At 46.7% G+C, this 27,318-nt stretch overlaps 1 protein-coding gene across 1 annotated transcript; it reads right to left on the reverse strand.

The window, feature by feature from the left end:
* Positions 1 to 285: 285 nt before the first annotated feature.
* TNFRSF11A (TNF receptor superfamily member 11a) lies at positions 286 to 26,504 on the reverse strand. Its single transcript, XM_052780733.1, has 10 exons — positions 26,005 to 26,504; positions 13,298 to 13,379; positions 12,711 to 12,836; positions 12,015 to 12,158; positions 10,843 to 10,936; positions 10,378 to 10,472; positions 9,406 to 9,513; positions 7,451 to 7,503; positions 4,943 to 5,786; positions 286 to 692 (listed from the first exon to the last, which is right to left on the reverse strand). Exons 1-10 carry the CDS (start codon positions 26,062 to 26,064, stop codon positions 313 to 315), a joined length of 1,986 nt encoding a protein of 661 aa, XP_052636693.1. The 5' UTR covers positions 26,065 to 26,504; the 3' UTR covers positions 286 to 312.
* Positions 26,505 to 27,318: the final 814 nt, after the last annotated feature.

Here is a 27,318-nt window from a genome sequence, read left to right on the forward strand (position 1 = left end):
GGAGCGGGGGGCCAGGCGGGCAGCCCGCCGCCCCGCCAGGGAGAGGGGGAAGCCCCGCCGCTGCTTCCGCGACGGAGGCAGCGCGCCCGGCTTCACGCGTGGGCCCGTCCCCACCGGTGAGCTCCTCGGCAAGAGCACCACCACCGGCTCCTGCGCCACAAGGGTCCTTTCCAGCCGCGAAATTTCCCGGGACACCCCCCGGGGCAGCAACAGTCTCCGAGTCTGTCGCGACGCCCGGGATTGCGGCAGCCCCGCGCCCCGTCTTGGGCTGCCCGTCGGCGCCCCGGCCCGCAGCAAGGACACCGGCTCGCCTCAGTTCAAGGCCTTCTCCGAGAAATGTCCCAGCTTCCCCTCCTCCTGCACGGGCTGCGAGGCCTGGCCGTGGCAGGACGGGCCCCGCTCCCGGGCCAGGGCTCCGGCCGGCCACCGCGGCCCCCCGCTCCCCGCCGCCGGGCGGGCGCCCTGCAGCTCGGCACACTTCTCCTTGTAGTGCTGGGTGTTGCCGGCGAAAGTCTCGCAGCGGCTGAGGTTCTCCTCCTGGATGGGGCTGCCCACGTTCTCCTCGCTCGGCCCCGAGGCCGTTGCCCCCTCCTGGGAGTTTTGGCTAAGGTAGACAACGATGATGTCGCCCTTGAAATTCATTACTTGTCCGCTTGAGATAAAGGTGGAGTTACTGTTTCCAGTCACATTTCCTGGGGAGGGAGGGGGGAGAAAAGAAGACACACGTGATTAATATTTTCTCCTCGTGAGATGGACGCTTAGCACCGTGAACTTAATCTGCTATGGTGGCTTTACTCTTGTTCCATTATTTTTTCCCCGTGACACGAGAACGCTCTTATAATCAATGCCTTCCACTGGACCTTTTCATTATTTCCATTTTTGCCTCCTCAGGATGAAGCCTGTCATCCACAGGGAGCCTGTCTGGAAGGCTTGGAAATATTTTCTCTCTCAATTGCGCTCTGGGAAGCAAGAAGGAGCGCAACGAACTCATGCTCCCCTTGCTGCCCGATGCACAAGCTGCATCCAAACTGCCTCTGCCCACAGTTTGTGAAGAAATGGTCATTACGTCTAATTATGAGGTTTTGGGGTTTTTTTTAGAGTCCCAGGCATCACATTGGGGTTTTTTTTCCCCTTTGGTAAACAACAATCAGTCCTACCGTGTGGGCTAGGTAGCAGGCTTATTGAATAAATAGTGAAAGACTTAATGCCAGACCACACAGTCACACAGTGTCCAAATGACACAGAGCTTATACAATTACCTTACATTGTCCTGATCCTCCATGTAGGTACACTCCTGTACTCACCTAGTGCCCTCATGGATTTACCTGGATATACACTGACTCCAGTGAAGAGACAGAGTCTATATTATAGCAACCTAATGGAGTTATGGTTTCAGTCAGTCTGCCTGTGGTTAGAGATTTTTCAGTATAAATTCAATCTTTCTGCCATTCAAGAACTGGGTCACTGACTCAAGGCTCTGGGAATTACTAAACTTCACTCAGAGCAGAAAGAAAATAACTGAGAGCAAACTTTCAACAACAAACTAAAAACTTGTTAAAGTTTGAAAATCAAACAACCGAAGCAGCCAAGTAAAAAAAAAAAAAAAAATTCTTTTTTAGCCTATGAACACTCTTCCTAAAAAATGTTTTGCCTGCTGTGCTTCACTTAATTATTACTTGTGGACCGATCTGACACCTTTTAGATATTTTGTGCCTTTCCTCATTACATTCCTCAACCCTTGAGACATTACCATTTTCACTGCAGCTAAGCATGGCCCAGCCCAGAGAAATGCTGGTTTTCTAGCGGCCATGGCTGATGTTTGCACATCAGTAAAGAACACTGGGCTCCAGCTGTGCTGAGTTAGGACCTGTGCCTGCTCATAACCAAGTCTGGGTAGCACTTGAGCATCTCCTTAATAGCCCCCCTCAAGCAATCCTATTTATTTTAGCTAAACCACTGCATTGCTAGCTCTTTGCTTTCTTTCCAAGTGTTGTTGATTAACATGAGATGCCAATAAGAGTTTTCTCTGTGGGAGTTTTTTCCCTGCCAGTTGCTTCCCCTGTTTCAATTCGGTTTGGCTGTTTGCCATCAACAAAACTGTTAGGCATAATAGGAGTACAAAAATAACAGTTTGCCTTTATACAGATTGCCTGTCACTTGCAAAAGGTACTGCAGAAAAGTTTACCAGTGCTCAGTATGAGATCAAGAATTTAGAAATATATGTGACAGGGGGGAGGGAAAGAAAAAAAAAAAAAAAGGCAGATTAATGCATTTCTAATGTTTAGTTGAACGTGGCTGGCAAATCTTCACTGCTTACTGAAGACACTGTGCTGAAACAAAAGGATATTTGGGGACCAAAAGCACAGAAAATGGACACAAGAGCTTCCTGCACTGTACTAAGAGATGTGCTTCCAACCTGGAAAGTATAAGGGATGCCTTCAAAGGATAAGTGAAGGCATCATTCTCTGCAGTGTTTCAGGCTTTTGATCTTTTCAGAATACCTGATGATATTAATTACAATGACAGATTAATTTTTGTGGTAATTATTCACTAAGAACTGGAACAATGCAGGCGATTAATTTTCTCTGAGCCATCTAATGGCCTCTAGGTGTTAAGAACTGTTTGTCGCTGCTGAAACGGGCTGGTTTGGGATCTGCAAGTGAAAGGCTCTGCAAAACCATTCCTGATCATGAGTCACTTCGGTCTTCTGGCACTCATGCTTTATGCTGTAGCCCTACACATGACTTTGAGGTGGTCATGAACCGACGCTTCATGTTCTGACTGCCTCCAGGCTTGGGGGTTTGAAAGAGCACTTGAAGGCTTGCCTCCATCTCCAGTAGTGACCCCTGTAAGTGGCACCTGTCCAGAGGTTTACTTTGGTCCTCTAGGGTTGTTTCACAGGAAGGACAGAGTCTGCAATTTCTGTTGTCATTTTGAGTGTTAGGGAACTAAACCCAAAACTTCATGGAATTACCCATGGCCTTTTTCTTCCTGTTTGTTCATCCACCCTCTTTTGTACCATTCTGTCTTAGCATGACTGTGTACAAAGCCTGGTGGCTTCAGTTGCTTTGAGAAGCTTTACAGAAAGTTATTTTGCGTGCATGTTTATTCCATCTGGACCTTTTACAAGGCCCAGCAAAATGACCGATGATGTTGCAGCTCCACGGGCAGCCCCAGTGTGGCTGGGGTGCTTCAGTGTGGAACCTACGGCCAAGCCCTGTCCCGCTCCCCGTGCAACCAGGCACTGCTAGCAAGGCACGGTCATTCTGCGGACAGAAAAAACCCCTGTCAGCAGGCCACATTACCTACAGATTAACTAACCCACATTCACACTGCCCACAGCTCTGTCGGTACCTTCTGGCAGTCGTGCCTAAAAAATGGCAAATTAGGAACACAGTATATGTGCTCAGGTTTCACCAGATGGCACTATAGCATGTACATACCCGAAGGCACAGACAATTAAAATCCCATGTAAAGAATTACGCTGCAGATCTAAGACGACACTTTCTAGCACGTCTCTTAAATCCAAGCTCTCCTATTTGCCCTATTGTTCCTTAATATTTTCTCTTCCTCTTCGTGTCAGATTTAAAAAGAAAAGCAGTACTTCTGCAGTGCCAAATATGACTTGACTTTCAGTTGTACCTCAGAGTCCCCTACCAACAACAACGAAAGATATTCTGCGTTCTTTTTACTACTGCTGAATTTTGTACAGACCAGGCAGTGAAACTGTGTCAGGATTTCAGGAAACTGAAGCAGCAGAAAGACTATTTGGTCTTGGAAAGATGAACACTACACACTTTCAGATTCCCACATTGCATGCATGTTGAGAGAGGAAGAGCCTTCAAAAGTGTTGCTTTTGGGTTTTGGCAGACTGACAAGAATGTCTCCGTAAGAAACTTTAAGGCACGACATGGTTTTAAAGAAGGGCAACTGCTTACGACTGCTGCGTGTATTACAGTAATACTTAGATGTCCCAGTCAAAACTAAGGTCTCATTATGCTTGGCAGTGCATCGACATAAACAAAAATAGAGCATCTGACTTTAAGAGATTATAATCTAAAATGACTAATAACACATGACAGGCAGATTGCAGACTTTTATACTGAAAAAAAGTCTGAGAGAGGAAGGTTTCATCCAGAAAAGGCTCATTACTTCCCTTCTGCTAGTTTTGCTTCAGTGATTTTTTTCCCCCCTGCTTTCATTTGACAATTTTGATATATTTACTCAATTAGTAAACTGGTAGTCAATTAGTAAATTTGCGACAGTGTTTCAGAGTTGTTTAGGGGGCAGAGCACTTGTGTGTGGAGAAACAATGTCTGTATGAAATTATTTTTAGGTGAATGCTTATATCCTAGCAAATTAAAACAAAGAGAAAGAGCTAAAACCAGAAAATTGAACATAATCTCTTTGACCCAGTCGTGGCCACCAGGTTGCAGCTCCAGATAGAGTTTCACTGACCGCCACATGAATGTAACCGGACTTAAACCTAACGGCAAAAATGTACAAGCAGACTGTTGAATGGAAAATTGTCTGTCTGAGCGTTATGCATCCTTTCTTGACTCAGCATCTAGGTCCCTATGCTCTCCTCCTCCTAAGTCTTCTCCAATACACACCCCTGCTATCGCCAAAATGCTTCAGTAAAGGAATTGCCTGGCCTCTGCAGTGACAGCCAGAAGATGGGTTCTGCATTGCTGGTTAGATAAGGGCAGGACAATGGTCCCTCATGACCAACAATAGTGCTCATACAATTTGCAGAATTCACTACAAACCAAATAGCCGTACTATTTCAGTTTTGTTTTCAGATTAGCTTCAGGGCAATTAAGTGAAAAGGCATAATTTTATTCTTCTCCCCTTCTCCTAAATCAGACCCTCTGAATAATACTGAGCCAGCACAGAGAATAATCCTATACAACTGGGTACAGGTCAAGCCTGATGGGCTTACCAGATGCTGGAGGGAGGTCTGAAGTGCTTCTGTTTGTCCCTGAAGTGCTTCTGTTTGTGTTCTGGTACTTCATGTTGGTACTATCTGAAGATGCATCTTCCATACTATGGTCACTTGCTAGTGTGCTCTGACCAGCAGAGAGGAAATTCAAGCCACAGGTGCACTGTGCATAGGATCCAGTTTCTGGGGAGGTGGAGGCACTGTCAGCTGCAGCACAACAGGGTTTGCTCCACTTTCTGGGAGACTCCCTGTACGAAATGCCACACCTCACACAGATCTTCTCTGAGTCATAGTTTGTTGCAAAATGATCTGTGCCTTTGTTGTCCGTTTCCTTCAGGCAACTGTGGGCATGTTGACAAGATTTCTGAAGAAGTTTGTCCGTGGCAGTGTGTGCCCCGTCTGTGTTGGAGGAAGGGTGAAAGCCTTGAGAGACCGATATGTCCTCTGTGCTCCCAATCCCTGAAAAGTACTGATTTAAGCTGTCGTTCTCCCCTGCCTCCATCGGTTCCGAAAATGACGACACTGTTTTACTGGCAGTCCGACTCAGCAAAGATAAATAATCGGCGGTATTGAGATCCTTATCCGTGTATTCATCTTCCGTGGGAACTGGTGGGAAATGGTCATCATCAGTCTCAGTTACCACAGAAAACTCTTGGAGGTTCCCTCCCACCTTGCACGGTGCTGCGCTGGGGCTCCCGTTCCTGCAAGGAGTGTGACCACTGGTGCAGCATGAGTTTCCAGGGGCAGGAGAGCTGGTGGGGCCCAGGAGACACATGCCTTCAGAGGCCTGGGGGACAGCAGCGTTCGTGATGTTCTCAGTAACAAATGCATCTCTGTGGGGCTCCTGAAAGAAATTAAAAATAAAAACTTGATTAAGAAATAGATCAGAAGAAGATTATTTCCTAGACAAAGAAGGAACAAGCAGATCCCTGTTCTTCCTTGGTGCGGAGCTGCTGAGGTTGAGCTATATTTGAGTCTTGAAGTGTAATTCTGTTCTGCTGTGAAACTGTGACCGATCATGCTGTGCTCAGCGGGTGTTCAGAAAAAAATCTGGTGGCCTGGGGGGCAATAACATTTAATTTTGGAAGATGACTATTCCTAGGTCTTAAGAAGGCCCTTAAGAGTTAATAAATCTAGAAGAGTCGCTAGATTCTGCTGTTCCTTACGGACCATCAGTAAGACCTACCTAACTGCTTATAAGGGTTTGGAAACCCCCTACGTGTCTGAAGGGCTGTTGATCTGTGAAGGCCTTACTGGGAGCAGAACCTTTATTATCAGTAATGATCAGAAAAAGAAACTGGGTTGATTCAGAGGGCCCAAGACAAGCTAGAAAAAAAAGAAGTCACATGGGCAAGGTTGCTTTGACCTGGAAAATGTTAGGACAACAAATGCTAAGGCCCACAACATCATGTTGCCGGTACTTGTCAAAGTAAAGCTGTATCTTTGGTTGCAGCTCCAAAAAAACAAGGGTTGGGAAATAATTCAAGGGTTTCCTTCACTTCATGCAAGTTGTGCTGTAAAGACGGGTATTTGGGAACTGATACTTTTCATTTCTAGCATCTGTTCAGATCTTCCAGGATAGAAGAGAGAGTGTAAATGCTGCCAGCCCCTAATTGCTGTTGATTCACTCCTCTGTCCCGGAGGATCTGAGCAGCTGCCAGTGCAGGAGGTTGCATTAACACTTATGAGACAAAAGAGGAACTGCCTACTCAAAAAGGTGTGTTTGTTTGGTATGGGGGTTTTTTTTGTAGCAATGGAATTTGAGTCTTTCAACAGCTAAGCTAGGCAGAGATCCTAGATGGGGTGGTGGGGAGAGCGTGCACCTGGGACACCTCAGTCCATGGCCATGGTGTGAAGCAGGCAGTGCACATGAACTTGAACCTGTGCCCCCATCTGAGTGTTTCAAGTGTGGGATCTGGTGTTCTTCCAGAGCAAACCCTCTTGTAAGGTCTTACTTTTATCACACCCAAATGGACAGGAAGGATTTCTGTGAGCACTAGAATTAAGGTGTCTCACAGCCAGTTTCTTTAGCCAATGGCTCTGTGCTTAATGCTTTGCATGTCTGGCATTCTTGGCGTTACCCCAAATCCAGGTTTGTCCTGTGTGAGCACTCTGGTATGTAAAAAGGTGCAAACTCAACTGAAGCTTTTCCTGCTCTTAGGATTGAGAAAGGCTTTCTCCTAGGCAGAGTCTCAGGTGTTCAGCAAGCGGTGGGCTCACGTTTAACTTCCTCTTCATAAATATTTAATCATCACAGAGACTTTTACCACCGTTAAAACTGGCTGAAACCAGAGAGCAGGTTCAGAAGCTATTTGAGAATGGTGATTTCATACGCCTCACATTTACAGAAAACCAGACTGAAAAAGCCAAAGCTGTGAGCATTTTTTGAGGAACTCAAAACTTGTTTTCTAGCCAAACATTAATGTGGAGTCTGCTTCAGGAGGGGTGTCAGGAATGCCATGCGGAAAACATCAAACAAAGAGAAAATGCTAGCGTCTTTGACTTTACCTTTGTTCCTTTTATTTGGCTGCACACTTCGTTAGCCCAATTCTGTAGATCTGCTGTAGGGAAAACAAAAAGAGTAGCTATAACATATAGCAGGCACTGAAGTTAGCCACAGACCTAAACACCCACAGTCATTCACAATCCGCAATATCATATTAAATAAAAACCAGCGAGACTGTTTTTACTGACTGTTCAAGTGTCCCAGCGTCGGTCTAGCTGAGGATTCATTGTAACTGGAACAGGGATATATTTCTGTGGAACAAATGTTTCCAAGCTCCTAAAATAGACCACGGTTAAACTGTGTTCCACATCAAATGGGGTTTCTTTCCTGGTCATATGTCACACCAAGCTATGACTGGCCCAATACCGACCCGCTTGCAGCCGTACGGTCTATTTCAAGAGAAGTCACATGGATGGCCCAAAGGCCATTATCAGACAGGAGTAAGGAGCCTGGAGAGAAGAGGGTAAGCCACTGAGACCACAGGACAGCGGGCTCAAATACAGCGTATTCCATTTAATCAGGGCGTACTTAATGGGGAAATTCACTTAATTGGAGTATCTCCCAAGGAAAAGCTTTAAGTCCAACAATGCTTTATGGTAAAGACTGCCACTTAATAGAGTTAGCAATTCTTGTTTTCTGTTTATACTTTCAGGAGATTTTGTAGGGCTCAGGTCTCACATACATTTGAAGCTTATGCTGGTTTTGTATGTCTGAAGATAGATCAGCTACGTAGCCACTGCCAGTTCCCAGCAATGACTCTGTTCCTCTGATGTTGAGTCTGCACATTTACCATCAGACCCCTCCTGCCCCAAGCAGGCAGAGCTTCTTCCTGATCCTACAAGTCTCTGGGGCTCCGGTTAGCAGGATTTACCACGCAAAGGCAATGAAGGACTGTCACTGCAGAGCAGCAGGGCAATAGAAATGTCAAATAAAGAGCATTCCCCCCTAACCTGCTTTGCATCGTATTTGGTTTGCAAGGAGAGTCACCATTTCCTCCAGCCCATCCCAGGAATTCCAGATTTAGCACAACCCGTGTTTAGTGTGGCAGAGGCAGCCTATTTCTAAAACACAGGCTGAAATATACTTTACAACAGAGGGTTGCTGTCTTCCCTTCCACTGCTCCCAAAACATTTAAAAAATTGCTAGAGCTTGGGAAAGGAGATGATGGAAAAACTACACTAGGAAAACATTTCCACATTTAGGGGGAGAAAATAAAAAGTGAACAGAACAATATGGGTATGTCCTTAACTAAGGAGATCCAGGGCTTAACACAGAGTTGAGTAACTTTTGAATGTATTTCTGTTGTAATAACAATATATTCAGTACCCCACTGTTATCCAGTATGCCTTTGCCAGAATTTTTCTATTTTTCTACTTTTACTGATTATTCTATTTCCTCCTAGTATTTCTTCCATACCTCATCAGAACTTTAGCCTTCAGCTAAAAACGTTGCCTCCATGTTTTCAAATACACATCAAGCCTTTGTCTTGAAATCCATATTTTAACCTGTCCAGATGTAGGTTTCAGGGGAGGAGGGAAAGTGCGAAGGAGGAGACAGGAGGTGGTGAAAGCCCCCTGCTTCCCTTCGGGCAAGGGGTCTGCTGTGCCACATGGTGCAGAGCAGCCGTGCTGCTGTAAAAGCCCCCAGCACCAGCCCTCCATCATCCACACAGCGGTTGCGTCCACCCCGAGGGCAGTCACCCCGTGGTCAGGGCTGCAGGAGGCTGCCAAGCAATACGCGTTATGCATTAAGTGTAATATGCTGCCTGCCTAGAGGAAAGGTGTTTGAAGCCTGGCTTTGCACTAGTTAAAACGTACCCATATGGAGAGGTATAGGGATAGTACAGAACTTCCAAAATAACTCCTGAGTTTCTTAACCTGGTGGTTACCCATGAAATCAGAGTGTACAGAGAGCCATGCAGCTGTCACATTCATGAATATCATTAGCTATCACGTACCTGTCAGCTTTTTTCCCTTATTCTTGTAGTATACAATGAAGATGACAATGCCAATTAGTGCCACAAAAAACAAGATGACAATCAACACGTATAAGATCCTGTTTGTTCCTGCAGAATGTAAAAAAGATAGTGCCATCAACATGCAGCTTGTACTCAGCAGTATGACAATCCATGCTTATTTTACCTGCTTTTCCACAGGAGAGGTTTTTTTTCTTGCTTCCTATTTGATTTTTCAGTTTCTATAATAAGGACAACAGCTCTAGCACTCACGCAGTTCTATGACAAGCAGCCTTACTGAAGGTACCTGGTACCAAGCCATCTCCATAAAAAACAGAGTCTTGGTGTCTCAGAGAGGTGTGATCCAATCATGCTCCTCTGAAAGTCCCCTTGCAAGCTGCCAGTGTCCATGGGCTGTGCTTGCTCTCCCTCAGGGGATGGAGGACATACATTTCATGGAGACTATAGAATTCAGCTGGCAAAATTTGTCCTTTATCTCAGGCTATGAAGGATCACTGCGTGCCAGGCAAGCAGCCTCCCTGGTACCATACCAACGGGCAGTGGGCAAGAAGGGAGAGATACATTCACCTGAGACTGTATCCATTGCTATAAAATAAGCACGAAGAGAAGCTGCTAGCCTTTATACAGACAACGTGTGTATTGAAATCAGCAGGCTGAAAAAATGAGAGAGCTGTAACTGTGATGGAGGTCATGGGTATAACGGCAATGCTGCTTGCCAGGCACCTCGGTGGGAGGTGTAAAGGTCTGCTTAGTAGTGGACTTGGGCCCTAGAGCCGCCAGGCTTAAAATAGTCTTTAAAGGTGGGATTTTCCAAGACCACTGTCCTGGTCTACAGCTGCTCTCCCTAGAGTCACCCACAATGGGAATGGAGTTAAGCCAGCCAAAATCCCTAGCAAACACATCCCTCCTCCCTCCTGCTACTTTCTAGCAGATAATCTGTATGAGGACACGTGCCGTCTTCCGATGGCTCAGGCATCTTCCGTTCCGTGCAAACTGCATCTGACTTGTCGGTCCCAGGCACGATTTCTGCCATTCCTAGAGCTGTACAGCTAAAAAAGAAAGACAAAGAGGCTAAGTTCTCAAAGAGAAAGCTTGTTGTGGCTCCTACACTTATGCAGAGCACTACTTTCTGTTGTAACATACAACATTTCTGATGCATTTCCCCACCCTTAAGAACCTCAGACACCTTCTTTATTTTCAGCTGTGTCACCTCAGCAATTCTGTTGTTACTGCTTTCTCTTGCTCCCCGCAAGGAGAATTCAAGCTTCAGTGTGAGAATGCTTTTATTGCTGCACAGCCAACAGAGATGCTCTGTGCGCTCTGCAGACAGCCTGAAACATCCCACTGTAAAATGCTTTTGCCCAAGCTTCTCCCTGCCTTCTAGCTGTCGTGGTCCTTTGACAAGATACAGGGACTTACTTGGTCCAGGATTTACACTCGTCAGTAGATGAAGCGACCTTTGAGAAGTAGCCTCTGGGACATGGTATACACATTGTGTCCTTATCTTGTTGCACTGTGTGTAGTAAAGGAAGAAAAACTTCATAGCTGAGTTTCCGTGGGTTCCTTTCAGGTGAGGGGAAGGTGACTAGGCTCCCCATCCTCCTGCTCCACACCCCCCTGCCAACCCCCCCGAAAGCTTCCCTGAAGAGAGAAGGATCTTAGATTACATTACAGCAGCAATAGCAGTCACGTGTAAGCAGAAAAAAGTATGCTAGTCTCACCTGAGCACTTCTCTACATCATCAAAATGAGAAACAACCAGGAGCAATTTGCAGTTATTGTAAAATAACACATATCTATTATATCCTTCCCCTTCCACTAGCTTCCTTGTGTCGATGCTATGCCACAGACAGTGACACTAACTGGTATTGTCACTTCTATGAAGCCACAGTAAACAAAACGTATCAGGATTTGCTAGACTGGAGAAAAACCAGCACCACTGTGCTCCAGGCCCATGCAGCATTTTGTCTTCCATTACTCTACTATGTGCTGCTTTTTGGGGGTTCCTCATGCTTGGCACAGCTGTTCCCAGTGTTCATTACAACTCTGAACTTGACTGTCTCTATTTTCCACGTCTGTAATAAATCTTTGCATTACAAGTCATGTAAAACATAATACTTGTGCTACCTGAAAGCTGTTAATCACTTTTAACTTGCTTATAACATTATAAAATAGCAAAGCAAAGTCATTGGACAAAAACTGATTTCAAATCCGGCCTCAGAACAATCCCCAATGGACTGCTGCTCTGCATATTAGAGCAATGCATGACCTAGTGACTCACAGTCAGACACCTCAGCAAACATTAGAAATGCAGCGAACACCTTGCGACCATTGCCATGTCCACGTGAAAGCTTGCAAAAGTCACTTGATCCAAGAAACTATTTAAACTACAGAGGTAGAAGCCTTCAAAATGCAAATAGTCCATGAGGGTTATATGCAGTAGTAAGGACAACTCAGATATGCATCTTCTGTTGATAGTCATCTGAGACTCTAAAGCTTCCTCTCTACCCTCACCAACCCACAAGATGCTGGCCTCATCCCGTAGGCCTGAGCTGGACATTTCACTTCATACGTCCCCTTTCTGTATCTTACCAGGATGCTCAACTCCAAATCCTGGAGCACATATGGTATTTCGCTGACAGCAGTCGCAGTCTTCATTCCAGTGGTAGCCCATCGTACAAGCACACTGCCGCTGGAACGTGCTGTTCCCTGGGTTCACTTCTCTCAAGGCTTTCCCTAAATGAGAAAGCAGATGGGAGTAAAAATCTCTCTGATAATAAGCCTCAAGTTTATGAACCTACTGTTCTACCTATTTGCTTTGCTTGAATGACAGATGCAAACCCATTCACGTTAGAGGAAATGTTATCCTTCAAGAAGCATGGGACACCCTTGATCAGCATGGGGCTCCTCACTGATTGCACTCCTGAGCAATACTTTTCCTTGTAGCTGCTGTAGAAAATAAACAGAGCTTTTGCAAGGGTGAGACAAACGTGTAAGGGGAAGTGAATGCGCAGTATACTGGGCAAAAGGACAACCTTTAAGATCCAACTCACAGGAGTGAATGGCCCCAGTGGAGATAATCATTATCAGCAGCATGGAGACCATGGTCGTGGTGCTCAGCACAGCACAGAATCTCTGCTGTCTGGGGACCTCCCTCTCCACCAGGCTCTTCTGCAAGCCCAGCCTCCAGTGTCGGGTACCTGAACAAAGCAACTTCCCTAGATCCACTTTCCCACCTTCGTGCTTCACTAATTTGGATTAAAAGGTTCTTCAGTATGAACAGCTCACCTTGATCACATATTTTATGTAGTAAGCATTTATCTTCTTCATTCCAGACATCCATATACTCGTTTGGGCCACACGGCTGGCACACGCTGTCGGAAGTACCAGTGCATCTAGCAGACATATACTTTCCTGTGAATGAGAGAAGGACAAGTAGGTCATTTGCAAGTTGCATGCCAGCTGTCTAAGGAGCTTAGGGAAAATAACAGGTTGGGCTAACACTGCTGTACACAAATCATTTCTTCTTGCCACCTTTTCATTTCCTCAGTCTGGCTCCCATTTAGTGTGGCACTGACACATCCGCGAAGCTTACGGCCTGGGAGCAGTCCTATCTACATGCACGAGAATCAAGCTGTTCTGTCTCCCGTAGTGGTTAAGTGCTATCCCAACAAAATAGCTGCTATGGCTTTTGCTGAGGTCAGCAGGACCACTCCTGCACTAGAAGGCACTCATAAGCCTGAAATCATGCATCTACAAGGGTATGTGCCAATAGATTAGCAGAGTCACAAGAGCAAACTGCCTTACTGACCCACAGAGCTGTTTTCTAATGAGCTTTTCAGTTATGAAGCCGGTACAGCCCAGTGCTCACGTACCTGGCTCACACTTTGTGCAGCACCGTCCAGAGTATTCATAGTGTTGTTCGTTCTCACACGGCGGAGTGATTTGTAGTGACAACTGGAGCAGAGAAGGAGAGAGAGGACATGAAAACCAATATACCTGGAGAGCTTCAGACCTACCTAGTCATAGTGCTGCCAGAGAGGAGGAAACCCTTTCTTCTGTATAGCATTTTGGATAGCTAAGCAATAAAAATTGCCCAACATTTATGGCTTCAAAGCTGCTTTGTAGACACGCTAAGAATATGTACTTGATGCTGTACACACAGGGACTTGTAATACAGCCAGGTGATAAATAACACAATCTTGCAATTTGTCATGAACTTTTGGCCTGCTATATAACCTTTTCTTACAGTACTCTATTATTTGAAATCTGACTTCAAAACAATTGTAAAGAAAAAAACCTGGCATACAGATACTTCTGTAGTCTCTTCCACAGGTATGACCTCAGACCAGGACCCAGGCAACTGACAGTTTTAATGTATAGCATTAAGCAAACAAGTAAGGTGAACGATTTATACTCCTGAAAAAGAAGAAGTTCCCAGCTTCCCACTGGGATACACAATACTCCTGGCTAGCCCCAGAAAATATTGGACTTTAATTTTGCAGCTTTTTATGGGTCCCACTGTGTCCTGCAGAGATGGTCTCATGGAACTGAGGCAGCCATCCAGAGAGGTGACACCATTAAGCCAACAGCTTTTTTCTTCTCAAAAAACAAAACAAAACCAATGCAAACCACCACTCCCCCAAACCACCTGAACCTGTTAAATGAGAGGGCATCTGCAAAGCAGGTCAAAGCAGGTAGCAGCGCTGCCTCTAGCTCTTATAGGCCTTCACATCCTCTCCCTGCCCTCGGCTGCCTGTACGCACGGTGGTCCTACGCACGGCCCCACACGCACGGTTCTCTTGGCCAGGCTTCGGGGCAAGGCTCGTGCTGGGGACCCTGGCCAGCCAAGCACTGTGCCCAGCCCCTCGCTTAACCTGCTTTGGCTGCCTGGGAGCCTCCCAGCAGCAGTCCTCCAGGCAAACTCAACACCTTACAGCCAGTTGTTGATCTTGTAATAGATAAGATGAGTCAAAATCTGGCCTGTAGCAAGGAATCCTTCATTATTGGAGAGAGTACTTAAAAGCTCATTTACTTTGAGAAAGCTGCAATAAAGCTGCTGCTGCTGCTGGTTAAAGGGAGCTTTTGCCGTCTAATACCATATGACAGCCCTGTGCCTACCGATACTGGTTTCCATTCCTCTACCTAGCATTCTCCCCTTGTTTCCTCCAAGTCTTTACTTCTCCTCTTTCCTCCTTTTCTAGTTTCAGCAACAGCAACCTCTCTAACAGAGAATATTTTTCCCTAAGCACCTTGTCCTCTTCTAATGCTGGGAAGGGTCTTGTAACTTAAAGATGACCAAAAAGGTTGAAATTTTTCTCTAAAACACCACCTTTTGGCCTGGAGTTTGAGCCATGGGTTCGTGCATGACTTGTGTTTATCAAAACTGCGCTAGCTGTGTCTGGAACAGAATAAGTACCTCGGGTCAGAGGTCTTGAGTTTCTATATTTTTGCAGGTTATAAACAACTTATAGCCATTTTCTCATCATTACAACAACCCCAGGTCAAATTAAGAGTCTAGTCTTGCAAGAAATCTTCTGTTGTCTTATTTTTTCCTTGTCTCTTTCTTTGCATTCATTAGCAGTACCTTTCTCGTGATTAGATTATACGTTTTTTGGAACAAACATTGCATTTCATGTTTGCGCAGCAGCTCCCAGGAGGGGCGCAGGATAACGATCAGTGCTGGCGAGGCAAGAGGCAATCTAGGAAATGGAAAGCTGGGCCAGCCTGGCAGCTGAACAGTGACACTGCTCCATGTCCCAGGGGAAACACTGAAAATACTCCTGTAATTGAAGGAGCTCGTTTTCTGTAATGCACTTCAGGTGGCATCTGCTAAAACACTAAACTGGCCAGCACAGGGTTGAGGCAACATTGCAGGACTGAGCAGCAGAGACAAGGTCTTGAGTGACTGATTCTCTATTCCCAGGCATCTGAAAAGGCAACAAAAGTGATGAGACCAACAACAGGTCCAGTCACTCATTTTTAGCACAGAATATCCTCTTCTTCCTCGTTTGCCCCAGTTTGATAGTTCCTCTTTAGCAGAAAAGACTAAAAAATTACTGAAGTGTCAAACAAGGGCAAAGTCATCCTTTTTAAGGAAGGATATGCAAATCTACTAAAGAGCATTCAGCTAAAGGGTCTGGAATAATTTCTGAGAATCACAACTCAGCCTGAGGAGAAGCAGCAATCCCCTGGCACTGATGCTAGGGAGCAGGCTAATTGCTCGGCCACCTTTTGGAAATCGTTTCATACCTCCATGCTTTACCATATAAAGAGGGCTATTGTTAGGTTATAACTCACAGCTGCAGCTGCATAAATCTACGCTCTTTATCAATAAGTAGTCTCTTCTGCAACCGTGTCCTTCCCTTTTTCACACAAGCCAATGCATTCACAGAGCTGCAATACTCCCTCCTTTGATTTACGCTCAATGGTGTAAAGACGAGGCTCTTGGCATCCATGTACTAACCTCCACGTGAGCCCAGCCTCCTTGAGAAGGCGAGGGATTTTGGGCTGGTATGGACTGGCTGGAGCCGCCGAGCCTGAAAACTGGGGGCAGAGAGGACAGGAAGGGAAACAAAAGCAACCTGGGGTTTTCTTAGGGTGGGAGCTGAACCTGGGCCCTTTTGCTAACACAGCGCCATTGAAGTCAGGTTATCCCTTGTTTAACCCTCTGCCAGGGGACTGTGTGTGTCTCATCATTGAACTTTACGTCAGCTTCCCTCAGGGGCTGAGAAGTACTCGTGCTGCTGGCAGCAGGATGACCTGACGCTTCGCCATCACCAGCGCATTCCTGCCACAGTGTCCTTCCGAGACGGGGAAGTGCAATTCAGTTCGCAGATGAGGAACTCGCACCCGGAGGCTGGCTGGCTTTACAGAGGTGACAGGAAACCAAACCAAGTCTCCCAAGTCTCAAGTTTGCCCCGTAACCCCTGGAACATCCTTCCTCTCATCGGGTCCTGGCTTGTGGGTCAGAGGGATTTGGACATCACCAAGCTCTTATCTAGAGAGAGAAGGGGCCTTGATGAATAAGAAGGTGTCAACCACCTCTGAAGTGATTAAGTAAGACAAAACCCAGCCTGGTCATTCCTTTAATGGTCTTGTTATTGATGAAGCTGCCCATTAAATCCCACCACCACGTGCAAATGAGTGCTTCAAAAAGCTCTAGGTATCCTGTGTAAATGTAATATGTCACTTAAAAAGTGTTCAAAGCACACAGATTTGCACCAGTTCCTAAAAAAAGTCAGCTTTCCTGCTTGATTAACATTACCTCAGAACAAGTATATCTGACAGGGGAAGAGTCCAGGGGGAGAAAAAAGACAAACCTCCTCCAGGCTTGGTGGATCCAGTTCGGTAAAGCACGCCAACACCTGCTTACCTTTAAGCACATGAGTAGCACCATTAACTTCTTTGGAAAAACAGGCATGATCATGTCAGGGTTTGCAGGAGGACTGTGTTTTGGTCTTGAGCTGCAGGTAGCCTTTTCAGCTTCTTTTGTTTTTGCCTATTTGTTGAAAAGGACGCGAAGCAAGAGTGTGCTTGTGCTTGTAGGGTCGGAGAACTTCGATGACTCAGAGCTACAAAGCACCACTGTGTTACTCAGACCTTGAAAAAACACACACACAGGTGCTTCTGAAGGGGGAACCAGCAGCATTCAGATTCCTGTCCTCAGGCTTAAGGAAATATTTATTCTTGGTGCCGTTGAGCAATCAGATGGCAGCAGAAGCTGTGTGTCATGGATGCTAAAATTACTTTCTCGCTCAGATGAATATCCAGACAGACATTTCAGAGAAGATAGAGTTGCATGGGCCTCTTCCCTTTAAAAGAAAAAATCTGGAAGAACAAGCTCGGGGGTTTCCACAGCCTTTTTCCCATGCCATTTCTGAACGAGAACCTGAGGCCTCAGTGAGGATGGCTCATTAGCAATAATCTTAGTTTTGCAAAAATTGAGATGTAAAGGGACACGTCAAGGGGTAACTATCTTAAAGTGACACCTTCTTGCTCAGTGTAGTTGTTTCTGGAGAGTATTCAAGTCATCTGTCATCATTTTGCTGAGCAAAGCACATTTTTTTCTCCATTTAATATTACAGAACCAAAGTACCTATAGGAGAGGCAACTACGGTCTGTCCTGCATTGCACACCACTTGTTCTTTATGCTCTGGAGACTGAGTTTATTCAAACCACTTGCTTTTGAGGTCCTTAGACTTGCCTGCTGGAGAACTGTAATATTTCTGTGGATTTGGGGCTTTATTTGCCTTCATCATGGGGACTGAGCTTTGACCAACATTTCCAGATCTGAAGCAGCCCCTGCAAGCGCAGCAGCATGGTATCCAGCCAGGATGGCCTCTGCAGTCATCTGCTGCTTTTTCTCCTTCAAATATGAGCCACTCCCTCTCCTCTTACAGGTACCGATTGTGTGCCCACAGCCTTCCAGCTTCCTACCTGATTTGGGTCAGCAGTATCGCTAAGCAAAACCCAGATTTCTTCAGCTCATTGCCAGTTTCAGAGGCTTGCCTAAAAAAATTATTTAAGAATAAAAACAGAATCAGGCTCTTGATGGGTGCTGCTCCGTGGCTGGTGCTCCCAGGCACTCTATTGAGGCACATAGTGGTAACGTGCACAATGAACGACTCTGGAAATTTTTACAATTGTGAGTTTACAAGGGGAAAGAAGAGTTTTATGTTAAAAACTTAATCACAATCACATGGACGCTGAATGCAACAGTTCCTTCACAGGCAGTCTTCACCGTTGATAAAAATTCAATCAAAGCAGCACACAAGGCACAGCTTTGCAATTCCAGTTATTGGCTTGCAGGTCTGTAATTCATCACGAAAATCTTAGATTGTGAATGAAATGCTTTTGGTGATGTCAACTTTCCAGTGACCAGTAAACCACATCACAGAACTACCACCACGTGGTAAAATGTAGCCGGGAAATGGCAACAGCTAAAAACTAAATATTATTTCACTCTTAAAAATAGGTCCTTGAAACCCTGCTAGAGCCTCAATACCTAAAGAGGCTAGGAAGAACATGAGGGATAAAACCGATAATAAAGAGGTCAAGAGAAAAGTGTAACTCGCAGCCAGGAAGCAGGCAAACGGCGGTAGAAGCCCCATCCTGACTCTTCCCCTTGCCCCTCTGTTTTCGCACACAGCAAAAAGCAAACACCTGAGCAGCTGGTGCTGCTCTGCCAACGGGAAGGACCGGTCTTCTCAATCTCAAACCCACCAGAGTTATTTCTAGCCGGCAGACTACGTGAAGGAGAAGTGCCGCACTGACCACTCTCGCAGCAGGGCGGTGGGGGTAAGGCAGACAGGAACCTCAGGTGTATCAGATGGGAGATGATGGAGGTGATAGATGGCAGGGCTGAAACGGCTACCAACCAAACCTGTGAATCAGCCAGCTTTCTTCAGTGGACTGAAAACTCGCCATCACATGCACAGCATTCATCATTCAGACACAAAGCCTTCTTCATACAACCGTCAGAAGGGTACACCTAACATTTTCATCCACTGCGTGGTCGGTAGCGTCTGCACGTTGCCCGCACTTTGGTGCAAAACCTCATGTTTTAACCTACATGTCCCCACTGCCACAGCAATTCAAAGACTAATAGCTACTAGGTAGAATAGAATATTTTAAAGATGAATCAGAGAGTAAAAACCAAAAGCTAACCAAACTAAAATATTTAACAAAAAGGCTTGACAGCAAGAAAACAGTCCATAACAAGCAGAAATAAAAACTGCAGAATAATGACATTACTAAAGCTAATACCTAGATGTGCTTGTGAAAAGACCTGCAAAGGCAAATCTCTTCTAGATTAAACAGGTGCAAGAGCAGCACTCCATAGAAAAGCTTAGCAGTCGCACAGCTCCAGGTACAGTCTTAATGGCTCGCCATGAGTATCTCTACACCCATTCACGCTTAATCAAAATAATAATAATACTAAAAAAGGCACAAAAGACACAATCATTTAGGGGGAGCACGCTCCTCTTGCATTTTAGTTCAGCAGATTATTTTTCTATGCTTCATCAGCTGAAGTCAACTCTTAAAGAAGAAATGACCATGACAGATTTTTTGGGCTGGGCTATTTCTGGACGCCAGACTAGGAGTTCAATGGGGACTTTCTATGCTTAAAAATTCTGCATGTTTATGTACCCTTTCCTTCCAGCATGCCACCAGAGTGGAATATAACGTATTAACCAATTTGGTGTGAGGCGAGACCCTGCAATCGTAGCTGAACTGCCGGGGAGAATTAAAAAGCTTGTGAAGAACAGGGGAAGCCTGCTTTCACCTCCTGATGTTCTGCTTTGGCTTCCTCCTCCTGGATTTTAGCATTGCACATGGAAGAAATGCCGAATATTCTGCAGGCAGAAATACAAATGGTAGTGGCAGGGCTGTAGCCCTTATTTTGGATGATGGTCGTATAGAGGGGATGCACATAACACCCACGGACCGTTCTGCCTTGGTGTGAGTTGTAGTAAGAATTGCATGATCGGATCTGCGCCTTCTCCATCATGAAGGAATTGCTGCCTTTATTAAAGGGCTCAGGACTGGGCTGAGAATTGGTTAATTTACTCTTTAGATGTCACCACAAGGAGCCAGCTCTGCCAAGGACCATAAGCCAGTCAAGTCAGTGGAAATATTCCTCCCTGATTTGAACAGGCTTTGGCTCGTTTCCATAAGCAGCCTGTTTTACTACCCGTGGTATGGCACGGGAGAATTTTTTTTCCTGTGAGAGCAGATTCAAGGAATCATCTCATCCTTGCTACTGAACAATGAAAAGTTACTGAAGAACATAATGTTCACAAGGCAAAACTATTTGCTGTGGCACAATAACATGCTCAAAATAGATTCCCTTCTGTGCTACATAAGCAATTTTTAGGACTTCATATGAACCTAGTAGCACATTTTTCCCTATCTGTATTTCAGATTAATGGGTTGCCTAACAAAACTTTACAGTATTTTTTTTTCCGTACAAGACTTTTTTTTCTTTTCCCTCCACTTTGACCACTGACTAAATATATTCTGCACCCATCTGTAGTCACAAATGTTGTTCTTTGTCATTCCTGAACAGATCCTATATACTTTTTTTTTCTTTTGGAGTAGCCACAAAGTGGTGAGAGTGAATGACCTCATTTTTTTTTTTTTCCCCCCCTCCTTGGCTAATTGGCTCTTAGAGTGGATTAAACCGGCCAGCTTGGCAATTTTACCGAACACAGCCTTTCCTGGTCTCTTTTATCTAGATTTTAAGAGGGGAGCAGCCGGCGGGTTCTAGCAGAGCCAAGAGGCAGCTCTGGGTCTCAGCTCTCTGCTTGCCCACCGCGCTGCCGTCCTCTGCCGCGGCCCCTGCTCCAGCCTCGCCTTCGGGGACACGGCAGGGAAGAGGCAGGGACCCACCACGAACACATTTGGCCAAGCGGTGCGGGGAACGTGCCTCCACCGCGGGGGTTCCGGTGGGGCCGTGGGCAGAAGAAGACCCAGAGAATAAGGGTGAGGGTTGGATGCTGCAGCCTGTGCGATGGTAGCCGGCCGGGGGGATGTTTCTGCTCCCCTCCTGGGCCCACGTGGGCAGACCTCCCTGTGACTTGGGTGGGAAATGGATGGGGCTCTATCCTGCGGTTGTTAGTGACTCTTTGGCTTTGTTTGCAGCCACGACTTCCTAAGCGCTATACAAACACCACAGAAAGCCAAGCCCTTGGCCCAGAGAACTCACACCCTGACAAGGCAAACAACAAGAATAACCATAGAAAGCACTGTGTAGAGCAGCTGAGGTGGCTGCATAGGTATGGGACAAAAACCAGCATGTCCTGGAGTGCCGGGACAAGTCGGCATCGTGGCATCGCTCCTCTGGTGCGGTGCTGAGGCCTCTGTGAGGCACCACTTCACAAATATGATTGCGCACTGCGGTGACACATGAACAAAGAAAAATCAGGAAAACTTGCATTTCCTCAGAGCTGAAGCATCACACCAAACCCTGCTGCCATGGAGCAGACACAACAGCAGAGTGTCCTGGGTGCCAGCGCAGCCTGCAGAGCAGGATTCCCTCCTGCAGCCCACCCTGTGACTTTCAGCCATTGCTGCTCATGGAGGTCCAACAACAGCCTTTCTTCCACTACGTGAACTTTGGACCATTTTCAAAGAAGAGTAAGTCATAAAAAGGGGCAAGTTCTTGCAGGCAGGCTATTGTGTCGTGCAGACTGAGGCCTACCCAAGTCCATAGTGCAACCTGGTTAAACAGCACTTCATTTTCATATTGCATTTATCACACACAAACATTTGCCTTTGCGCTTTCCGTCAGTAATAATGAACCATTCTCAGAGCAGCTGCTTCTCCGTGCAGGCAACACCAAACAGTGCATCCTTAAACCAGAGGGTGAGCAGCTGCGGCAGAAGCCAGCACTGCCTGGCAAGTTGAGTTTCCATTGAAAGGAAGGGGGCAGCCTGGGCAAGAAGCACGGTCGCAGCCGAGGACGTGATGAACCAGCCATCTCCGTTTCCCTCTTCTCCCCACTGCCCACCTCCTTCACGCTGGCGAGCGGCCCCTTGCAGCTCGGGGCGCGGGATGGAAGGAGGTCTGGATTCTGCGGTCACAGCATGCGGTGGCAGGAACCCTCCTGGCTCTGGTCACCGCAAACACCTCCTGGAGACCTGGTCACACAGGGAGGAAGGTGACAAGGAGGAGCAGGAGGAGGACAGCCTGGCAACAGGGGTTACTTTTTTGTTGCATCTACGCATGTACCTAGGACAGCAGGGTCTTCCACCACTTGAACTCCAAGGGACAGATGGGTAAACGTAGCAAAGCGACTCAAACGTGATTCCTCTAAATAGTGTTAAGGTATAAGTGCCAGAGGGCACAACTTCGAGGTTTTCATGATTTTCTATGCTGTAGTTACGCGCACATCCCTTTTAGCGTCTGCACTGGTTCTTACAGCGTGGTCAAATTACATCCCACTTTTCTGAGCTTGAGGGTGCTTGGCATGGCAGTTACAGGCAATAGAAACAGATCCTTAGGGCCACAGTTAATCTCTCTGCTTGACCTGCATTTCTTTTTCTTCTAGCATAGCATGAAGAAAGCCCTGTGCCATAAATGACATCGGTCAGTACCCTCCAGATGGCTGATAAGCTTTGAGTTCTACTGCCTTGTGAAATGTGGCGAAGGTTTGTTTTGGTCCCATTTGTGGGAAAGAATAAATTACATCAGGAAGATGATGCTTAGCATGAAAAGAAAATTGGCAGAGGTTTCTTAAATTGTGGATTGGTTCAGTTTTATGTGCATTATATTCCTTTTATATGAGGTTCTGTAAGATTTTTCACATGTTCCAGGGGAAACTGCAAAGCAAAGAAAAACTTTGCAGTTTCCCTTGCAGGAACCGTTCCTGCAAGGGCATTTTGACAAGTGAACTAATTGAATTACAGTAACTTTGAAACCCATGCTGTTAACAACAGAAGAAATCCAGGAGTTTAGATCAGATATTGTAGTTTTGCTCTACTGAGTGATTCCTTTGGTCCTGATCAGAGTGGGAATACTGGACCAGGAGAGCCCATGATATAACACAGCATGGACATTTTTAAGCTCTTTTTTCCCCCTCTCATCATAAAGACTGTGTATTTTAGGAAGTTAAAAGATAATCTATATTTTAGCCAAATTTTTTCTAGGTTACAAAGAATTCCAGATGCTTGCACTGAGCAAACTTTCCCTATAAAGTAAATATTACAGAGTAGTGGAAGAACCCATCCCATTGCCACAGGAGGGAAGAGTAGTCCTTGGCATTAAACCAGGCAACTCGTTTATTGCATATTTGCAAATGCACCTTCTCACAGGCTTTAACTCCTACCTGACAGAAACATTTATGCTCTTCACCAGTGTTAAGTAAGGAAGGGATGTGACTATTCTGTACAAAGAAGCTGAGCAGATCATGCTTCAGAAAGCAAAATAGCGGGTCCTCTAACAGGTGCCCAAGACAAATCACTTGGAAAGATCATCTTGTGGCTGAAGCACAAGACAAGGAGGGCTGAGCTCTGCTCCCAGCAGTTCTGCTCCAAGCTTGGTGTGTGACTAGAGCAAGTCATGAATTCTCTGTTCCTGTTTCCTCTTTGGTGAAAATGATGATGATGATCATGTCTATTCTCAGCAGAATTACGAGTACTCGTTAACTTACATTTCCAAGTGTTTCTCATTCTTCGCAGGAAATACATTGCAAATATCACTGCCCTACCACTACCCCACCATATTGTCGACTCTAAACTAACAGAAGTGCATCAGACAAACTTCAGCCCTACCACACTTACTGTCACAATTTGTTCCATCAGAACACAGCACTCTGATAAGAAGCCACTGTTCAAATCAGTCAAGTGAAGGAGAACCTGAAAGGCTGGCTGGGAGCAGCATCTCTCCAGGCTTGCCTTGCTTTCACATTCTTGACTTGCAGGTTCTGCTTACTGTTGCAGACAGGATATTAGATTAACGGGCTCTTTGACAAAGTATGGCTTATCCTATGTAAACTTACACTGCAACTGTCCTGGAGCCCCCTGCTATTTGGTACTGCTAGCTGTCCAAAGGCATTAGCAATGGAAAGTTGCACCCTGTGCAACCACTTACAGACTCAGAATTAAGCACATGTTGAATGCAGTGGAAAGACTTTACACATCAGCCCCAAATAAATACAAGTTCCCTCTTTTGCATCCTCTGAAAGGCTATGAATTGAGAGGTGAGAAATAATGAAGAGCTCCTCCTGGCTCCTACATCAGGATACCCAAAACATGCTGGGAGCTATAGCATGGAAAAGGTTTGGTCAAGAGTTGAGCAGGTTCCAGGCAATGAGGAGATTCCAAAGGGAACAACTGCCCCAAATCCAAATGGCTCCAGAAGGAAGCAAATATGTAATGGTTAGTGACCTGAAGCAGAGGTACAAAGAACATTGAGGTCTGCTCATCATGCTGCATTGATCACAGTCCTGAACACCAGGGCAGAAAAAAAGAGACAGATAAAGAGGATACTGAGGAATGGGACAAACCACCTGAAAGCTATGATGTAAAAATCACTTTTGAAATATACAGGCTCATTCATATACATATGGAAGACACCTGGAAAGCAGCAATTTAAGAGAAGCCTAAGGAGCGAGGGTGGACAGCATGAAACATATGTTTTAGAGGGGGGAAAAAAGGCCGGTGTGGTTTTAGGCAACATATTTAGGACCAGGGATCCAGAGGAAAGGCCCTCAGGACTATGCGGTCAGACATTAAATTGGAAGCTGTAGACAGCAGAGGGTTTTTTGTTTTCTTTTGGGTTTTTTTATCTTTTTTTTTTTTTTTTTTCCCTTGAAGCTGCACCTTGCTCTCAGGGAACCCAGCCATGGCCCAGTTATAGCACCATGTTGAAGGAAGCACTTAAAAATGACACAACTAATCAAGAGCAATGAGATGCAGAGAAATACTAGAAGTTCAAATGAAAGAAATACAAACAGTAGCGAGGCTGCCAAATATTGATTAATGGAGAAAATAAAGTGCCTATAGCATGGGATTTGCAAACAGTTTAGAAGGGTCTAAATAATCCAAAGAGAAAGGAATAATTTTTGAGATGTATAATTAGAAAAAGCAAAGCAACATTCTGCAAATTTAAACCACTGAAGGAAACCCAATGTATGCCATCCACAAGGCTGAGCAAGAGCTGGCTGTAGAAAATGGTCTGTCTGAAAACAGGGGAAGACCAGCAACTATCCCAACCATAAAACACGCTGACCGTGAGCCACCTGGCATTGCACAAAGCTGCAAAAAGAGCACACTCAGTTTGCAAACAACTGCAGAACCAAACCTCGCTCACGTCTTTCCCCTTGAGAGGAAAGGGCTGCCCTTTCGGGGGAGCTGACCTGGGACTGGGGTTTGGTTCCCAGCTCTGTCACGAGCGGCACGTGAACCTCCAAGCGAGTCACGTAGCCGGTCTGGCCTCAGTCTTCCACCCGTGGACCTGGGGTCACAACACCGTCCCACCTCCGGGGCTGCTCAGGGTTTGCCTGCATTCGGCTTGGCGGGGTGGTTGGAGCACAAGGGGGACTGCACCCCTCCGGGGGAGGCTGAAGGGCTGTGGCTGGGCTGCGAAGACCATACACGCTCATCCCACGTCTGAGGGACAAGTGTGCTCACGCTGTCTTGAATAAATCTGTCTGGTAGGGTGGAGTCTGCCTTATTTTTACTCTACATGCAAATTATATCCCTCAACAACCTCACTGCAAATATTTTCTGGCTTCTCACACCCTGCCCTGGGCAGGAGCAGGCTGTTTTTGCTGCAGATTCTCTGGCTTCCTTTGGAGCTTTGGGTTTGGGCTATTTTGATTTTAAAGAAGCGAGAGAAGCTTGTGAGACAGGGCGAGTCACAGGGAAAAAACAAAACCAAAACCCGAACAACCAGAGGGAAAAAAAAAGGCAGGCGAAGCCATCCTGCTAAACCCCGCTCCGCCAGTGCTGGCGGTGCAAGATGCCACGAGCGCCGACTTTGCCACCTCCTCCGAGAGAAGGACCGAACCTCCCCGGGTGAGACGCGACACCCGCCTTCCCCCTCCTCCAGCTCAGCCCTGGCAGCACAGCCTTACCTGTTTGCCAGCGGCAGCGAGGCAAAGGAGAAGGAGCCAGCAGCCTGACGGGACGGGCATGTCTGGGTGTCCGTCTCTGCCTCCTCCTGTGGCTCCTTTTCCTGCCACCGAAGAGAAACTAGATTCTTCCAGCCAAGCCCCCGCGCCCCGGCAGCAGAGCGAGGCACATTTGAGCTAGCTACTTCTCTTTCTTCCTTTCCTTCCTCTCAGCTACACGAGGGGAGAAGAGAGAAGAAGCAGAAGAAGAGAGAAAAAAAAAAAAAAAAAAAGGCGCCTGGCTGCAGTTCCCACAGCATTTCCTCAGACTTGACATGCAGGTTTTTTTTTTTTTCCCCCCTCTTCTTGTCCCTCCCTTTCCTTTCTCCACCCCCTTTTACAAGAAGTTTAGTCACCAAGCCCACGTCCCTCCTCCTGCCGATGGGGACTGCTTTCCCGGTCCTTTTCGGCAGGGCCATCCATCCACCTGCCTCCCACCCTCCGCACCTTCCCTTCCCAAGCCCTCCTCTTACCTGGTGCCATCCCTCGCCGTGCGTCTGCCCTGTAACCGCTTCGTCTCCCCACCACCTCTGGATGTTGCCTTACGCTGTCAGAGGACATCTTGGGCCTCGGCGGTGCCTCGGGCAGCCTCCCACCTCGCTCTCTGATCCGCCCCGGCGCAACCACCCTCCTGCCGGCACCTGCCCCCGGCACTGGGGAAAACCTCCTGTCCCATCCCCTATCCCATCTCTGCTCCCGTGCGACAGCCCTGCGGGTGCCAACCTCGGCGTTTTGGCACAGCTCCAGCCCCCCCGCCAAGTACTTTGCTTTGGCTGATGGCGGGAGCTGGCGGGTGGGATTGCTGCCAGGGGAAAGAAAAGCAGATGACGTGCTTCGGGAGCTCTCCTAAAACACCCCACGCCGCGCACAGGGCCAGTCCCCGCGACCCGACTTGGGACGGCGCAAAGCGGCCTCTCAACCCCCAAACCAGACTCATGGCCAACACCAGCGGCCCAGCAGCGACCGCCTTGCCCGGCAAAAGAGCGGCTGCAGCTGGCGGCACGCCATTCAAACCCGGGCACGGACTGCGATGCCCCTTGTCTTGCAAAGGGAGCGGGAATCCTCTGCGGTGGGGCAGGACAGGGCAGCGCTGATTTATGGAGGCTGTGGATCTGGCAGAGCTGACCGTGTCGGCACAACAGCTTCCCTGCCTCCCTGCGCTCACACGCCGCTGTGAAATAAGCCAGGAGCATGCTTCTGACTTGAGCAAATAAGGGAAGTTGTTCTTTCACTTGTGTATTTAGATTTAACCCTTGACCAGGAAAACAAAAGTTATAT

The sequence above is a fragment of the Harpia harpyja genome, chromosome 1 (assembly GCF_026419915.1).
Source record: "Harpia harpyja isolate bHarHar1 chromosome 1, bHarHar1 primary haplotype, whole genome shotgun sequence".
Lineage (NCBI taxonomy): Eukaryota > Metazoa > Chordata > Aves > Accipitriformes > Accipitridae > Harpia > Harpia harpyja.

Excerpts from the sequence above, each read along its gene's own strand:
- TNFRSF11A (XM_052780733.1), bottom strand. The coding sequence starts at position 26,064 with ATGCCCGTCCCGTCAGGCTGCTGGCTCCTTCTCCTTTGCCTCGCTGCC. Across the intron at positions 13,380-26,004 it reads TCGCTGCCGCTGGCAAACAG|TTGTCACTACAAATCACTCC; the intron begins GTAAGGCTGTGC and ends TCTCTGCTCCAG. Across the intron at positions 10,473-10,842 it reads GAGTGTAAATCCTGGACCAA|CTGTACAGCTCTAGGAATGG; the intron begins GTAAGTCCCTGT and ends TTTCTTTTTTAG.